Genomic DNA, 18660 nt, shown 5'->3' with positions numbered 1-18660 from the left:
GACTTCCCTCCCCTCCCCCTTGTGTGTTCTTTTCCTTTCTCGTCTTATTTCTTCTTTCCTTCCTCACATTTTTCCTTCCTAAGTTTGGCTTAATCATCCAACCATATATTTTGCAGTAGTACTGAAAGCCAGTGACCAGAAACAGACAACTAAAAGTAACGTCCTAAACAGGTACAAGTTTAGCAGGTCCCAGAGTGGCTATTAAGACCACATACTGTGCTGCTAGAAAAACACAGGAAAAGTTGCAAGTAAGAGTTAACACCAGAGACAGCAGCTGCATTTGTTAACATCAACAGTTCCCCTCCCCCCACAGGCACTTAACTTCCTTCTTTCCCCCTCCCCCACTGCAGGAGAAGTATTACTATCTTTGGTATAATCTAAAATTCTGTTTAAGGGGGGGAAGAGGCAAAATGTCATTCAGCTGTCTTCAGCTAAAGAAAACAAGAGATGTTGTTGAAATGAAAGTTCTATTTAATACTTTGTGTTGCAAAGGATGTTGGTTTTCCTTTTCTGTATCTTTAATAAAATATTGTAATGATTTATTTGCCAAGGTACTAAGCAGGCTGAGGTCTGGGTAAACCAAATGCTGAATCTTGTTTAATGTTGGACAGTGACTGTTAAATTAACAACTTTTACAATTTGGACCACTGTATTCCATCTACACTAAGGAATGTTGTCTATGCAACAATTTGTTTTCCAGATTAATAGGGTACTATTTGCAGATTGGATATGTGATACTACACCCCATATTCTTCATAGCTGTATGATAAAATTATGATGTACTTTGTACAAGAAGAGACCTGGGGTATCATTAGAAAAGTTATGATTTGCTAAATATGACTATCCTATTTGTATGCATGTATCATTTTTGTATCTGAAGTTTTGAATATTGACTATAGATCGTTCAAATGTGTTTACTCTGGAAAACCTCCACAGGGATGAAGCTAGACAGTGCTAAGGGCTCATCCATAAAGACCATGGGCTGCTAGAGAAAAATAGCCCTCCTGTTTCAGATGGTCTATAAAGTAATGGCTGCTGTAACTCAGCAAGGCCACATGATAATGAACTCCATTTTGGGTACCTACGTTTTCCCACAAACTGGGCTGGGAACTGGTTTTGGAACATAGGGTTCCTGCCACATGTTAAAGCAGGGCTACTCAACTGTGGAAGCTCCGGGGGTCATAATGATACTCACAGCACATGCCAAGGGCTGCAACATAAGTATGGTTGCCTGTACATGCAAATATATATGAAAATAGCTCCTTTCATACTGACAGGCATGAATACAAAGATTAGGGCAAGACTACCCAACATGCAGGCCCCATTTGAGTCAGTTCTCCTGATATTAATAAAATGCAATATTTACCCAATTTTCACCCATATGACAGCACTTTTAATGAGCAATGACGGTCCAGGAATTTAACTACTAAAACGCATATCAACAGAAGACCATTATATTGACTACTTTTTTGTTTAGGCTCCTACCTGTGGGCCATGTGTTGAGCCCAGCGTAAACCGAAACTTCACTTGGGGCTGCAAACCAACAGACTGCCAACACAGCTGGGAGGTTAAAGGGGTGCAGCAATTTTTACTACTGTTCCCAGACTGTAACACCAGGTTAGGGGAATGGTTGTGTGAATAAAGAGCAACAACACCTGCAGCTGATCCATCTTCACCTAAGTCTGGGTTGCACAGAGCTCCTGGACCTCCATACATGGATGTATGATTGATTTGATGAATGCAGGTCTAGGGCAGAAGTAGGGCTGGGAGGGCACAGAATGAACTGTTACTGAGAGAACTTAAAAAACAACGAATCGTCTAGCAGCACCTTAGAAACTAACAAAAATGTAGATGGTATCATGAGCTTTCTTTGGCACAACCTACTTCTTTTGAGGTGCTGCAGGACTATTTGCTGGGTTTTTTTAGTTACAGACTCACAGGGCTCCCTCTGATACTGAGAAGTTGGGAGAAACTGAAAAGCTTTATACTGTCAAGTAGCGTTTCTTACGCATTTGTGCAATATGAATTGAGAACTCAGGTGGGTCTTCTGGCAAGAGCTCTTGCAGCAAGGCCTAAAAATTGCCATGTCTGGCTTTGAATTACTTGTTACCAGTGCTTTTTTTGTAAAAAAAATTACTTGTTACCAGTACCAGCACCTCCAATCAGAGCGCAACAACTTTTTCCCCTGGGCTACATCTAGACTGACAAGTTTTTCCGTTAAAAGCATTTGTGGAAAAGAGCGTCTAGATTGGCACGGATGCTTTTGCGCAAAAGCACTTTTTGCAGAAAAGTGTCCATGCCAATCTAGACGCGGTTTTGCGCAAGAAAGCCCCGATCGCCATTTTCACCATCGGGGCTTTTTTGCGCAAAACAGTTCTCAGTTGTCTACACTGGCCCTCTTCCGCAATTCCGGAATGGGAGAGTCACTGTATTTGCGGAAGAACACTGACAATCTTACATTAGCTTGTCAGTGTTTTTGTGCAAATTCAAAGCGGTCAGTCTAGACGCAGCCCAGTTGGAGTACCAGCACCATTTTTAAAAAAACAAAAAAAGCACTGCGTGTTACCGACTGGGGAGCATGTGCCGCATGGCAGTTACCACCGGTAGTGAGGACGAGGAAGAGACCAATCAGGAAGAGCCCAAAACGGATGACTTAATAACCCCCCCCCTTTTTTTTTTTTTTTTTTTTTTTTTTTGCAGGAACATCGCTTGCTGTTGATGGGCTGGAGGAGGCGCAGGAAGTTTGCACGCGTGGGGCTGGAGCGGCGCTAGTGACAAAGGCTATTCCCTGGTGGCCTGGAGGGAGAGCGGCGGCGAAGTGCGCAGGCCCGCGGCCAGACACGGCAGCGCAGCTGCGCTGCAGACGGCTCCGGGCAGGGGAGCGGCCCGACGCTCTGCCGGGCGGGTCCCTTTGTTGGGCCGCGGGCCGCCCCCGCGCGCTGGAATCTCAGCCTGTCCCGCAAGTGACGTGAGCAGCAGCGGGCGCGCGCCGCTTTCCCCGCCGGCCCGGGACTCGGTGCGGCCGCGCGGCCCCTAGGAAGGCGGACGTGGCGCCGGGGCCGCTGCGCTCCTGCGGGTCCCAGTCGCGCCAGGATGCGGCCCGCGCCGCCCGCCGCCCCGCTTCTCCTCCTGCTGCTGCTGCCCTGCAGCCTGGCCAGCTCCGGGGAGCCCTGGGAAATAGGTACCGGAGGAGGGGACGGTGGTGGGGCAGGCGAGGGGGGGGGGGGCAGTGGGGCAGGCGAGGGGGGGGGCAGTGGGGCGGCGGGGGGCAGCGGTCACTCGCCAGCCCTGTGAGCCCCAGAGTCCCACGGGCTCTTTTCCGCTCTAAGAAAGGTAGAAGAATCTGGTACTTTTTTAAAAGCAGACAGACGGTGGGTCTGTCTCGGCCCCCTGGTTCCTGAGCCCGAAGGGGCCCCTGGGCTCTGATTTCAGCCCCCTTCCCCAGCCAGGAGTAGCCCAGCCACGCAGGCTGCTCTGGAAAGGGACACTGGGGCGGTCTAGTAATCCCTTTGCCTGCAGAATCTGGGGCTGTGAACAACAGCAGTGCCCTGTTGTAAGGGAGGGTAATTGACACGAAAGTGGGGGATGAGATAGTGAGAAGGGACTAGGGGAAGGCGGCGATGCTAGGGGGTGTTTGGACAGGAGAGGGGTATGTTTTGGGTGGGTGGAATGATGGTACGGGGTGTGTGGTTGAGGTGGGCTCTGGGGCAAGAAAGGACTCTGAGGGGTTGAGGTGGGTTTTAGGACTGTTCAAGAGGCTCTGTGTTGCAAAGTAGCGAAGACAAGGTTCTGTCTCATAGTGGGTTTGGTAGGTCACAGTTAGCAAATTGTAAGGTGTGTGTGTGAGCCTAGCTGTGTTTTAGGACGTGGGGGTACTGCTTATTTATTTTCCTGCTTGTATTCCCCACCTCTTTATCCCTATTTCCTGTTCGCTTACGTTATTGCCTTGGCTTTGTTCAGATTTCCTGGCTACAAACAATGCAACTAAAATCGAAGACTTTTTTTTGACTCTTGCTTCCAGATGGTTTCCATTTTAGGAGGAACTTTTGGCTCCTAAAGTACAGCAAATAAGAGCAACAACTCTGGGTATTGCCAGAAGCCAAAAACAATTGCCTGATTGAGACTAGTTGTTGTGGGAACATTGTATAATTGACATTTTGACAGGTTTTAAGAATAATTTATATGTACTAGTAGTGATCGGGTAAAGCTTTTATTTAAAAATGACCGAAATAGGTGTGGCTCAGTTCTGGCAGTAAACCTTGTTGCATGGTTTTGCAATCTGTCCATTCTTAGCCGCTTAAATGATCTTTTAAATTAGGGGTGGGGAAACTTTTATGGGTTGGTGCTGCTGACTCACAGAGAATCTGTCAGGGCCCCCCCACAAGAAGCAAAACAAACTTTCACTGAAGTAGCCTCTTACTTAGAAGGAGAAAGACACTCTCCACATCCTTCTCACACACCAGGCCCTGGGAGAGGTCCAGGCAAGTGTGCTCCAGCCCCATGGTGGAGTTGTGGGGGGGGCTGGAGCATGGGTGCGGGCTTCCCAATGCTGGGGGGGAGGGAGCCCTGAGCCTTGGGGTCTGGATCCAAGCAAGCTGGGGGCTGCAGCAAGCCCCCAGGGCCTGAGGTTCCCCATCTCTGTTTTAAATATTCCAGTTGCACCTAACACAAGTTGTACCTCTATAAACCAGAACTCTCTGGTCCAGCAATGGGCCAGAACGGAATGGGCTGGAGGTAATTGCTAGACCACAGGGCTACGTCTAGACTGGCCCCTTCTTCGGAAGAGGCATGCTAATTTTGAACTTTGGAATAGGGAAATCCGCGGGGGATTTAAATAAACATGGCCGCCGCTTTTTTTCCGGCTTGGGGAAAAGCCGGAAAAGAGCGTCCAGACTGGCGCGATCCTCCGGAATAAAGCCCTTTTCCAGAGGATCTCTTATTCCTACTTTCAATCCCCGCGGATTTCCCTACTCCAAAGTTCGAAATTAGCATACCTCTTCCGAAGAAGGGGCCAGTCTAGACGTAGCCCAGATGTTCTAGGATCAGATAGGGATGTGTACAACTAGTTGACAGGCTGGTTGCTCTTCTTCCCCCCCACCCCCCAGCAAGAGGCATCAAGGAGGAAAAAGTGAAAGGGGGGGTGCTTGAAAGTAGCAGTGCCGTGTGAAGTCTGGGGCCAAACCCTGGAACAGCACATGCAGCCTGGGCCAGTTGGAACTCCAAAGGCAGAGGAGCCCTTATCAACTAATTGAATAGGCAATGCAAATCATTGGGGGTCATCAAGAGTCAGTGGGGGACTCTTGTACATTTCAAAGCTGGCACCTGCATGCGGCCTGGAGTCAGCCGGACTTCCTGCTGGCCCCCGGGGGGTGCACCTGGAGTTCTGCATTCCTCCTTTGAAATATACAAGAGCCCCATTTACTACTTGATTAGTCAGTTAACTGCAATTTAACATCCTTACTCTAAAAAGCAGGAAACCCTCTCCTAATTAGGTAGAACCTAATTCAGGGCAGCCAGAAACAGTTGACTGGGAGTTATCAGGGGCAGGGCAGCTATAAATCAGTTAAGGGCCCCCTGATTTCACTTGAGGCTGCACCAGGACCTTCTAAAAGCCTTTGCTGTGATGGGGAGAGCAGAGAGAGTAGATGCAGAGATGAACTTGTAATAGAGACAATATCAATGTTGCCAGAGACCACAGAGGAAGGTGAGGGGCTCGGACAGGGAGCATTTGGGCTTCCTTCCCCAAATAGCCTGAGACTCCAGCTGGGGAGGGCTAGTTATCCAGCCCAGGTAGACCAAGTGGCACCTGCCCCACCCCCTTGTAGCTGGAAAACCTGAAGCCCAACCCCATCAAGGGCAGGCAGAGCCCAGTCCGCAATATCTAGACCGGAGTCAGCAGCCTATGGCAAGCATCCCATCAGTGGCACGCCCAGCCAGTTTTCATTGGTACGCAGGCAGGAGCTCAGTCCTAGCCTTCCCGTACACAGCAGGGAGTCTGCACTGTGGCTTGCAGCAGGTTGGTGCAGACAGGGAGTTCAGCTGATTAGCGGGGGGTGGGGCATTGTCAAACAGCTGCTAAAGGGAGGTGCTCCAGTGCTTGAAAGGGAGCAACAAGATAAAGAGGTGTTAAAGTCTTAAATTTATACACACCTAAAGAGACAGGTTCCTAATGGGAATTGCATTTATTTTAATTTGACTTTTAATGGGCATTAGAAATTGAAAGGGTGGGGGGTTCTGGCATGCAAATCAGGTTAGGCATGTGTATCTGCCTATTCAGGCACCCAAATATCTCTGTATGTCTGGATCTAGATTTAAAAAACAAAGCTAAAGGCTCTTGTTGGAATTATCAACAAAAGCATAACTCATGATTTTTCCATGTTACCAGAATTGGCTGAAATATGACGACCTGTTTTCATAGTCGGGGGGAGGAATTTGTTTTCAACTCAGTGTGTGCCAAAAGGACCCATTTTTTATTTTTTCAAAACATCCATCTTTTCTATTTCCCCCCACCCCAAAGAAGTTAGTGACATTTTCCCTTTACAAAATGTTCCTCGAAAAACTGGTGCTAACTAGTTATAAAAGACTTTGAAATTTGAGTCAGTGAAAAGGCATTTTTTAGCACAAGAGGAACCATTTTGACAATGTCAACAGTTTGGGATGAGAGTTTTGAAAAGAGTCCTTTTCTGTTCCCTAAAAGGAGAAAAAAAAACCCTTTAAAAATTTTCAACCAGCTCAGTGTTAACATTCAGACACTCAGGTGCATCTTCAGCTCCCCTTAGTGCTACCAGGAGGTGTGTGTGCTTCACACCTTACAGCAGTGAGTTTTTAACTGCAGTGCAGACCTATCTTCAGTGCACTAGCTCAGCTAAAGGTAGTGTGTGTATGTCTTGTTGAGCTGTAACTTACACCTCCAGCTGTAGTGTAGATGTACCTTTGGGGGCTTACCTGAGCTTACTCAAGAAGTCTGTGATGGAGCCAGGAATTAAGCCTGTGTATCCCAAAGTAAGGAGAAAAAAATTTTAAAACAATTTTTTTGGAGTGTTGCAAATATCTAAAACTCTGATCTTAATGACCCTTTTAAAATCCTGTGTTACTAAAATAAGATCTGCATCTTTATTTATTAATGAAGCTGCTCTAAGTAGGACTATTGTTGACTTTAAAATGTATCCACGGCATGTAGATCGATAAATTAGAAGTGAATAAGTTAAATCTTGGCACACTACTTCTGAAAGGTTGCTGATCCTGACCTAGACTCTGGGATAGTGGGCTCACCAGGGGCTGGAACCCAGGAGTGGGACTGACCTTGCCACCATGATATATAGTATCATGAGCTTTTGTGGACAAAACCCACTTTTTCAGATAGATAGTATTCCATATATACATGGCTCAACAAATGTACTCGCCCGCTCACCGGTGGCAAGTAGATTTTATTGGTTGTGACGGGCTGGCCAAAGCCTGAACTACGGGCGGAGCGCCGCCAGGAAGGGGGAAGCACAGTGATTCCCAGCAGTGGGTTGCCTGCATGCAGCTTTGGCACAAGGAGGCGGGGCACGAGCCAGAGGGCGGGATGGCCCCCTGATTTTAAAGGGCCGCGGCAGCTCAGCTCTGGCTGTGCGGCCCCACCCCACCAGATCCAGTCTTGCTGTGGCCCCAACCCCCTCACCAGTGAGAGACGGTTCCCAGCTGACCACCTGGCTCGCTGCACCTGCCGCACATCCCTTTTTCTCCGTGCCGCCCATTCCCCCCTGCTCTCCTGTACCCCAGATCCCCTGCTCTCCCTCTTCCCTGCGACTCTCTAGCTCTGCGCTGCCCTTACACCCTGTTCTCTCTGATCCCTGCCCCCCTCTGGCTCTGCCACCCGTTTCCCACACCGCCCCTGTACACCCTCCCCCACACTGTTCCCTGCACCCCTCTGGCTCTGTGCTGTCCCTGCATCCTGTTTCCCCTGTGGATCGGGAGTGATGGGGTGCTTGTCCTTAGGGAGGGGCTGGACAGGGCAGGGAAAAGGCTGCTGTGATCCAGCAGCGAGTGAAAGGGGGAATTCACTTGAAGCGCCTTTGCCTTTATGGAAAAAAACAAATGAAAATGCTATTTGCTATTTTTAGGGCTAAAATGCCAGGACAAAAATGAAAATGAAAAGAAAAAACCCATTGCAAAAATGCAAAAGTGTAAAAGACAACCAAAAAAGGGGGGGGGGGGAGGGTTGCCAAAAATGTGTTGCTTGGGGCAGCAAAAAACCTAGAGCTGGCCCTGGGGGAGGGGAAGGGGCTGGGCTAGGCTGGACAGGACTGTGAGGAGGGGAGGGGAAAAATATGGGGAAGGGGCTTGTGCGGAGGGGAGGGGAGGAGGTCAGGAGAAGAAGAAGAAGAAGAAAGGAGAAGGCACCAAGGGACAGGGGTGCAGAAGAGACGAATGCCAGGGGGCCAAGTGCAGAGAATGAGGAAAAGGGCAGGCGGGGAGGTGTCAGTGGGAGGGGAGACAGGGTGATGCTGGGAGAGGAGAGAGTAAGGGCACTGGGGGCTAGAGGGAGGAGGGGGAGGTGCTGAGAGAAGGCTAGAAAGAAGGGGTGGGCATGAGGAAGGTGGGGATGGAGCAAGTCATGTGTGAGGGCACAGGGGCATGAGGGGAATGGGAGCAGAGGGTGGTGAGGGAGTGGGCATCAGGGAAAAAGAGAGCAAAGGGGGCAGGGGCAGTGGGGGACAGGGGAGGCACCAGGCGGGTAAAGGTGCCAGGGGATTCTGGGGTTGAAGCATAAGAGTAGACACCTGCAGGGGAGGGACCAGCACCAGAGGAGAGAGTCAGGGCAGGTGTGTAGAGGGAGGTGTTAGGCGAGAGGATGAGGAGAGGTAGCTCATGTGATCAGAGTGGGGCTACTGGAGGAGTGGGCACGGGGGTGGGGAGAGAAGGGCTGGTGGAGGGGGGCAGGTCTCAGGAAGGCTGAGGGCAGTGAGAAGGGCAGGAGTCACGACAGCAGGGGAGGGTGAGGGGTTGGGGGGCAGCAGGCACCAGGGGAGATGATGGAGCAAAGGGAGGAGACATGGCAGCAGAGGGAAAAGGTAGAGGTTTATAAGATATTTATTAATAACATGGGTGATATTTATTAATAACTTATTAGTAATTGCTGTTCTTATTCTTATTAGGAATTTATGCTATTAAAAAAAAACACTTTTTGGGGGGGAGGGTGGCGAGTCCCTTTTTTGTCTGGCGAGTAGGGTTTTCCAGAATTTGTCGAGCCCTGCATATATATATATATATATATATATATACATATATATATGTATATATGCCACATAACCTAGTGCTACCCAAACACATGCTGTAATTAATAGGAATTAGTTTAAATCAATCTTACCAAATGGTGCTGAAAATGCAGTTGGATTTTGAATATAAACTTTCCCTCTTTCAACAAAACATGCAAAAGTACACTTTTTCTACTCACTACCCTTTCTAAATCCAATGTACTATTTAACTAAATGCAGCTGAGAGTATTTAATGCTTCCTAGATAGAGCAAAAAGAACTCAACAAATTAAGTGACATATTGATCCAAAAAGAGAGACTTATTAAAATTAGGACAGGAACTTTAAAAAGGATGAATATTAAATTAAACTGTATTTTAAAAATAAACTAAACACACATCAGAAATAAAAGGAAATCAAGATAATATAGTGCATATGCTCTTATAGGATAAATGTTTATGCTTTAATTTTTTAAATATAATTTAGCCATCCCAATTCAGCATTCTTATGGTATGTATTGCATAAGTCACATTAAGGGAATTTTGAATTTTTTGACAACTGAGAAATATTATTTTGGTGTTGAATGCACACAAAAAACAGTTGCTAGATAGTGACCTCTGGGACTCATTTGTTTTGAAGGCAATTCTAGTGAGGTCACCTACTCAATTATCATGGCAAGTTTAAAAACCAACTCCCCATGGACATCAGCTCCTACCTCCTCTCCCCCCCCCTTTTTCCCCCACCTCTGAGACAGGCTTATTGGTTAATTGTATAAATGACTACAGGCTAACATCCCTACTATCTTCCCCCTTTTCCTCCACACACGTCTCACACACTGGGGCACCAGAGTCCTGCGCTTATCTGCTTCTCCCCCTCCCTGCACTTTCAGAATTCCTTGAAATCCCTTGATTTGGGCTCTGTCTTTGCTGCTCCTCCTCCCTCCCAGAGCTGCCATGAATCACCTGTTTGTGGCATTCCAGCTCTGGGAGGGAGAGGGTGGAACAGGGATAGAGCCTGAATCAGGAGATTTGCAGCTCCTACAAAAGTGCTGGGAGGGAGGAAGGAGGTGTAGAAAGTGGGTTTCAGTGGTGAAAGGCACATGGGTCTATTTGAAAACATGGGATGGTGGGCGGGCGAAGCCCGCCCACCTTCTAAAAGCCCCTCCCCAGCTTTATGGGAGGGACACTGGACCCATGTCCAACTAATTGCTTGGGACAAATAATGAATAAAGGATCAAGGAGTGCGGGTTAGAGGTTCAAAATAAGGGAGCCGGATGGGGACACCGAGCAGAGAACCCCGGACAGCGCCCACTGCTCCTCAAAGCTGTCGATGGAGCCAGTGGACGCCGCCCAGAGGAACTCTGCCCGGATTCGTGACAGAAGGGAGGAGCGGAAATAGGCCCCACATGGGGAAGGGGACATCCAGAGGGTTCACAGGTGGAGCCCCAGTGGGCCACAGATTGACCACCACTACTTTAGCTCAAGAGATAGAGGTTTGTGCTACAGACCTAGAAGTCCTGGTAAGTGTTCAGCAGGTGAATCAGTGTTGTATAGTGAATGCAGCTATCTGTAGGACTGCAGAAAGTGTGTGAAAGCAACTGAATGCCATCCTGGAGAACTGGGTTCCATCCATATATCTGCTGTAAACTTCATATAGGATGTTGGGTCAGTAACTTAAATGAAGTTTTCCACAGGTGGCCAGTCATTATTTTCATTTTCTGGGTGCCCTGAGAACTGGGGTCTTGTTTTGAAAGTTGCTGAGCACTCAACTAAAGAAAAGTCAGTGGGGACTGCAGATGCTCAGTGTTTCTATGAGGAAGGTGTGGAGTTGGGAAATCCTAGGCTCCGATTTTGATTATACTATTGATTCATTCTGTGGCATTTCATAACTCACTATCCATTTAAGACCAGCCCTACACTAGACCCAGCAGCTCAGCTTACGGTACGCAACCCCAGCTACATAGAATACATAGCTGGAGTCAGCTTACCTTAAGCCAAACTTGGCAGTGTCCCAAAAGCAGGAGGCCGATGAGAGCAAATGCTCCTGTCAGCTTCCTTTATTCCTCCCAAGAGCAGGAATATTGGATGCCGGCAGGAGTGCCCACTGAGTTCAGTTCAGCGAGTCTTAACTAGATTTGCTAAATCAAACTCCAGAAGATCAGTTACAGCAGCATCGATTTTTTTCCGTGGAGTGAAGATGTGACCTCAGTCTCCTTGTATTTAAAACTGATATGTTTACCTACTTTACAGAGCTAATGACAGGGGTTAGTGTCTGTACAGCCCTTTGAACATATATCATTATTAAAAATGCAGAATACTTTAAAGATGGGATCCTGAGTTCTCAAGTTAGGTATTCAGTCATGGAAACAGCCCTAATTAGTGGATGTTTCTTCTAAATATAGCATAGATTCTTTATCTGTAAAATGAGGATAACTTATTTCAGTAGAGTTATAAAGACCATTCATACTATTATCATTAATACCATACAAAACTGTTAGGCGTTAGAAACTAATAATTCTATATCCAGCATAATATAGAATGCTGGTAGTCAAAGACAATATGGGGACTAACCCTAAGTTATAAGCCTGAGAGTAACACTGAATAATTTTCCCCAAAAAACCACCACCCATCCTGTGCACTGATAAAGCAATGAACATGTGGTTAAAAAAAAGTTTAATTATGTAGTTTGTGTGTCTGTAGTATTAAGGTTGAATGAGAAATTTTATTCCTGGTATTTCCTAACTTTCAAATGTTTGACTTTATAGTCAAAAACCTATATTCAAATAAGATTGCAGTATCACAGTAGACCATAAACCAACCCAACCTCTGCCAGATTGGTGAGCAAACACAAACCTAGCAGAACGACTTGAGGCTATATGTTAGACAGCCTTCATGTTATACTAATAAGGGAAAGTAAAAAACCATTTTGGTCAACTTAAGAACGAGACCACAAATATTTGAAATGTTCAAGATTTGAAAGTGGTTTAGTAATTCTGTTAAGAGACAGAAGGTGACATTTCAGTTACTGGAAACTGGAGGAAACAGCAGCAGATTCTCAACCACAAGAAAAAAAGGTGTTGGAAGTATTTATTCTGAAATGTCTGACAGTAAATACAGTACTTACTGCAGTAAGCTATGCAGAATACAAATGGCAAATTAATGTACTTACAAAGCTACATTAAAAATAGTAAGATTACAAAATCAAGAACTGAAAAGTTAGGAAATGCCAGAATCATGGCTGCCTGTGAAACCTTAATTCAGCCTCCTTGCACATATATAGTCTTAAATTACATGATCATACACTATTTTTGCCACAACCCTCTTGCCTCATTAGGTGCACAGTAAGGATGTAACGGATTAAAGGGAGATGAGCAGGGAGGACTAGAATACCGCCCACTGCAGCCAGGGGCTGATCCAGCTCACCCAGACTAGCCCCTGCTTGCAGATCCCTGACGCAGGCAGCAGCTGCTTGGGCTGGGGCTGTTCCTGCACCCTAGTTGGAGTAGCTCCTGCCTGCAGGGCACCCAGGCATGCCGCCAGCAGGAGCTGCTCTGGAGGAGCCTCTGTCTGCAGCAGGCAGGGAGCTGCTTCAGCCCCACCAGTTAACCTTAACCAGTAAGACTTACCAGTGAACTGTTTAAACCCTCACATCCCTGGTGTGTACGGGAGGGATGATGCTCACTTAATGAGCAACTATGCAATGTGTTTTCTCCTCATTCTCCAGTGGGTTCCTCCTGGCCTTGTTTACATTTACAGGCAGTCCCCGGGTTACGTACAAGATAGGGACTGTAGGTTTGTTCTTAAGTTGAATCTGTATGTAAGTCGGAACTGGCGTCCAGATTCAGCCGCTGCTGAAACTGATCAGTTTCAACAGCGGCTGAATCTGGACGCCAGTTCTGACTTACATACAGATTCAACTTAAGAACCCCAGGCATCCCCAGGTCAGCTGCTGCTGAAACTGATCAGCGGCTGATTCCAGGAAGCCCGGGGCAGGGGCTTCCTGTAGTCAGCCACTGGTCAGTTTCAGCAGCCGCTGACTTGGGGACGCCTGGGGCAGAGCAGCTGGGGTGCTGCTGGGTTGGTCCAGTAGCGCCGCCGCTCCTCGGCGCTACTGGACCAACCCAGCAGCACCCAAGCTGCTCTGCCCCAGGCGTCCTGATTCAGCCGCTGCTGAATCTGACCAGCAGTGGCTGAATCAGGATGCCTGGGGCAGAACAGCTGGGGTGCTGCCCGGTTGGTCCAGTAGCGCCCAGAGCGGCGCTACGGGACCAACTGGCAGCGCCCCAGCTGCTGTACCACAGGTGTCTGGAGCAAAGCCACGGAGCACGGGGGCAGCGGGACAGCCCAGATGCGCTGTGGCTGTCCGCTGCCCGCATGCTCCGCGGCTTTGCTCTGCTTTGCCCCCCCCCCCCCCCCGCCCGTCCTCCTGGTCTGCAGACCAGGGGGACGGGGGGGGGGGGGGTGCAAAGCAGAGCCAAGCAGAGCCAAGCCGCGGAGCGCGCGATCAGCTGACAGCCCAGACGCTCTGGGCTGTCAGCTGGCCGGGCGCTCCGCGGCTTGGCTCTGCTTTGCCCCCCCCCCCCCCCCCCCCGGTCTGCAGACCAGGTGGAGATGGGGGGGCAAAGCAGAGCCAAGCCTCGGAGCGCGTGGGCAGCGGACAGCCCTGTCCGCTGCCCATGTGTTCCGCCGCTTTGCTTCCTCTCCCTGGTCTGCTGGAGACCAGGGAGAGGAACCCCGTTCGTAACATAAGTCGGATCCGCGTAACTCGGGGACTGCCTGTAGAGCAGTTTGAGCAATAAAGACAGAATTAATTCCATCTTAGGCTTAATATGGTGGTTTCATAAACATTCATGAATGAATTTAGACACCTCTGTGAAATTGAAGGGGTATTATTCCTATTTGACAGGGAATTGAGACACTTTTTATTTTAATGTTGTATCTATTAATTTTAGGTGTCCAAGTTGAGACACCCAAACCAGATTTTCTGAATGCTTGGCATTACATAGCATTTTGTATGTTCAAAGCATCACTCTGATTGGCTCCAATTGCAGCTGCTGAATGTTCTGCACCTCACACCATAGGGCCTCAGGGCAGAAATCCAGAAAACTGAGGTAATGACGTGTGCAAAGTTTGGTTTAAGTAACTCGACCAGCAGGGGCAGGGATAGAATCCAGTTCTTCAGGGTACCATTCATTTAGCTTAAAACCATGAGAGCATCCTTTCTCTACCTGAAATCCCTTAAGTTGTTCACTACAGAACACCTTCAAACTTCTGGAACAAATTCATTAAAGAATATATTAATCTCCAGAGTAGTCCATCTTGTGCATTGAATGAGGCAGGTTGCTGTGGTGAAAAAACTATCTTCGATTACACGATCACATCCTATTATGTGCACAATGGAAGGTGAATTTAAAATTGTGCAGGTCACCTTAATTCTGGCATTTCCTAACATTTGAGTGCTGACTTTACACTGACACTTGCATGGTTAGAACATTCAAGTCCACTTCAGATATTTCAGCTTCTTGAGCTAAGAGAATAGGAGATAGGAGTACGAGGCTATCCAATGGGGGACCAGCACTGGAGAGGAATGAGACACTTTACCATCTGTGAAACCTGCTATTTGTGTCAATAGCATAGGAATAGTGAGACTTGGGAATTGTGGATTCCATTCCAGACTCTTGAAGAGTATATACCATAGTGGGCACAGACTTTTCTTTGCGTTTCCTTGAACTTTGTTCCTTCCTGCCTCATCCCCTCCTACTTGCACTGTCTTGCATCTTCCTTGCCTCTACTTTCTCATCCTAGTCCCATTTTTCCTTACTTCACTGGTCCTAGGCTATTCACTCAGCTTATCAAAACCAGTTCCCCACCTCAACTCATCCATTTTGTCTCATTTTCTTTCATCTGAAGATAACACTTCACAATATTTAGAAGCCCCCTGCCCAACAAAGGCTACAAAACTAAAAGGACTACTAGGAGCCTGTACACTCTGTTCACTACGCTCGCTTACCCCCCTCTCTCTGGCCACTTTCGCCTTGCTAAGACAGCCTGTTGATGCTGATGATACTGATAATGTGATGCCATCATTCTGTTGGTTGGCAGGAACATTTCTGTCATCCAGCAGAAAACACTATATAGAGAGGGAGAGGGGGGACAGACAACACAAGGCCTTCTCAATTAGGAATGTGAACAGGTAACTGGTTAACTGCTGCCTGGGAGCAGCCCCCCTGCCCAGGGCCCACCGTAGGCAGGCTGCTCCAGCCCTGTGGGGCCAGGGACTTCAGTCCAGTGGGTTTGGGGGCTGATCCCCCCACCCCCACCGCTCTCAGGATCCCAGTTAAAATCCTGTTTAAATCAGTTATGTCCCTATTCTCAAGTAGAGCGCACAAAAACTTCACAGTAAGTTTAGCCAGGAATGCTAACCATTGTAATGCTTAAAGCAACCATTTCCATATGATCATTAGTCAGAATTTTCCAGAATATTAGTTTTACCCATTACAGAGAATGTATCATGGTCTTGAACTTGTACATTATTTTTATGCACCTGCCCCCTCCCCCCCAAAAACAAAATACATAATTAAACATTTCTCCCTTCTATAATATCCCATTGTGCTCTGCTTGCTTAGCCACAATTCTGGGACACCAATCAATATTGGTTATAGACATGGTGAGTTACTTAAAGATAAAAGCTTCTGATTAATGCTTTAAATATAAAGAAAATGTGCACAAAGTGCAACAGCATTTGAGATGTGAAATCATTTTTAACAGTGAGAAGTTAAGCATGAAGAAGTCAGGAAATTCAGCAGTAAACTGGGTCATGTTGAATATTAACACAGGATGTGTCGCATGACCCAATTTACTGCTGAATTTCCTGATTTCTCTATTTTCTTACCCTTAATATTAACCATTCCAATGTTTGCAAAGAGGCACTTTCACGGCTCTAAGATCCAATCTCATCCCTGTCCAATTCTATCAGTCTTCCAGACACCCATCTCTAACAATGTTAAGGACAAGAAACTGAAACTTAACTAACTGGACAGATTTCTGTAATAGCATAATAAAGACACACATTAATTAGGATGCTTAAGTCAACAGCATGGCAGACCCATTTGATCAGATTCCATAAAAGTAAGTAAAACAGAGTTTGTCTTCCCACTGAGGGGGGAAACGCATGGAATGAAAATCAGAGAATAAATCTATTAAGTTACCATGAACGGCTGTTTAACTTTGCAGTAAACAACCTGAATTCTGCAGCAAAATCCTTGGTTTACTGGAAATTCTGGTTCAGTTCCAAGTAATTAAAAATGACAGGGAAGATACTTTAATATAAAAATGAATGCAATCAATACATTGCGCTGTATTGACATTAAAACTTTAGTACAGCGTAAAATGAAGTGGAGCTAATATTACATTCTAGAGACTTGTATTGGCAGCATTGCAAAAGTTATCAGGAGGAAACGGGAGATTATGGCTACTAGGTGGGGAGCTTTTGGGATTTTGGGCACTAGGGAAAGCCTGGGAAGTAGTTTGAGGTTGTGGCCTCAGGCCAGCGATTAAGGGGCCATGAACAGGAGGTGATGCATTTCTTCCCACCCTGTATGGGTGATATTAGAGGTATTGAAAGAGACACTGGGATTCTGAATCTGGTTTAAAAGCCTGTCGGTCCCCAAATGGAATCAAAAGAAGTTTTGCTATTGTCCATTCTTCAGATGCCAGTTTCAGCAGTCGTTAACAGCCACTCCTTCTTTAATTCAATAGCCATAACTACATCTAGTAAATGATGGATAAACTGGATATTTCTGCTTAGATTACTGGCACTGAAGTACTAATTTTGCATCCAGGTTCTCATGAAATTTCAGAGGAGGTTGATCCAGTGATATAGGAGAAGCAGTTTTAGATGCTGTTTCACTCGGTTTGCAAACTGATGAAGACAGTACTGCATTGCTTTTCTTTGGTTCTTTCTTTAAAATTTCTTTGAAATTATAAAAGCTAGAAATGTACTTTAAAAAACCTATTAACTTGGAATCTGTTTCTCATGCAAATTGTGTCCAGCTTACATGAGGCTTTGGTCCGATACTCACAAGCTGTATCTACAGAAGTGATGACACCTGCTTAGAAAAACTTCCTACTTGCCAAGGGAAGTGGATTTTCAGGCTCTGTCCATGCTTAGATACTTAAAACGATTACAAGATAGGGGAAGCAAAATGTTTCTCTTAGAACCATTGCTGCTCACTTCAAGTGGATAGCCAGAATATAAGCAAAGAAAGGCACCTGACCTCATAGTGGTATGCAAAAGCATGTTGCTCCAAAGTGATTAAAAAAATTATATGCAATCAACAGAAGGTATAATAAACACTTGAGACAAGCCTATTTTTTTCAAGTAGGCTTCCCTCTTGAAAGGTAAGACAGGACGAGGTTAATTATAGAATCCTAAAACGGAAGGGATCTCGAGGTCATTGAGTCCAGTCCCCTACCCTCCTGTCAGGACCAAACACTGTCACTCTGGATCATCCCTGACAGGTGTCTGTCTAACCTGCTCTTAAATATCTCCAGTGATGGAGTTCCACAACCCCCCTAGGCAATTTATTCCAGTGTTTAACCACCCTGACAGGAAGTTTTTCCTGATGTCCAACCTAAACCTCCCTTGCTGCAATATAAGCCCATTGCTTCTTGTCCTATCCTCAGAGGCCAAGGAGAACAAATTTTCTCCCTCCTCCTTATAACACCCTTTTAGATACTCGAAAACCGCTCTCATGTTCCCTCTCAGTCTTCTCTTTTCTAGACTAAACAAGCTCAGTTCTATCAGTCTTCCCTCATAGGTCATGTTTTCTAGACATTTAATCATTTTTGTTACTCTTCTCTGGACCTTCTCCAATTTCTCCACATCTTTCTTGATTTGTGATGCCCAGAACTGGAGACATTACTCCAACTGAGGCCTAATTAGCGCAGAGTAGAGTGGAAGAATGACTTCTTGTGTCTTGCTCACAATACTCCCATTTATGTTAACCTAAAAATGATTGAGAACCCTCTGGAAAACAATGTAGTTATAATAAAACAATCTCTCTTACAAGAGCCAAGAGGCTGAAAAGAGTGGAAATAATGGGATTCTACAACCATCACAGGAGTTGACATCTGTGATTAGAGAAAGAAACAGTAAATGCTCCTTATCATATCTCATAGGCAGCCTTCGATGGGGGTCCAGGAACAGCATCATACCTTTACCCGGCAGCTGTTGGGAAAATAGGTAGCATATCACATAAGCCATTACCCCAGCCAATGCGGATCTGCCAGGCTCTGTCCTGTTCATGTAGGCCCTGGCAGCAAGTAGCATCTTACCTTCAATGACTTCTGAAACAGCTTTTTGTAAATGCATTGCTTTTTGACTACTTCAGGATTACTGATGATTGTTCTCATATATCACAAA

General features: G+C 46.5%; 1 protein-coding gene across 1 annotated transcript in view; it reads left to right on the top strand.

Moving 5' to 3' along the window:
- Positions 1–2706: 2706 nt before the first annotated feature.
- IFNGR1 (interferon gamma receptor 1) overlaps positions 2707–18660 on the top strand; it is a 31465-nt gene continuing 15511 nt past the window's right edge. Inside the window, exon 1 of the mRNA XM_075924263.1 lies at positions 2707–3181. Coding sequence (XP_075780378.1) covers positions 3094–3181 — 88 coding nt within the window. The 5' untranslated portion in view covers positions 2707–3093. The remainder of the gene's footprint in view (positions 3182–18660) is intronic.

The sequence above is a fragment of the Pelodiscus sinensis genome, chromosome 3, assembly GCF_049634645.1.
Source record: "Pelodiscus sinensis isolate JC-2024 chromosome 3, ASM4963464v1, whole genome shotgun sequence".
In the NCBI taxonomy this organism is placed as follows: Eukaryota; Metazoa; Chordata; order Testudines; family Trionychidae; genus Pelodiscus; species Pelodiscus sinensis.
The sequence above is the reverse complement of the archived record's forward strand: the minus strand, read 5'-3'. Positions and strand labels throughout refer to the sequence as shown.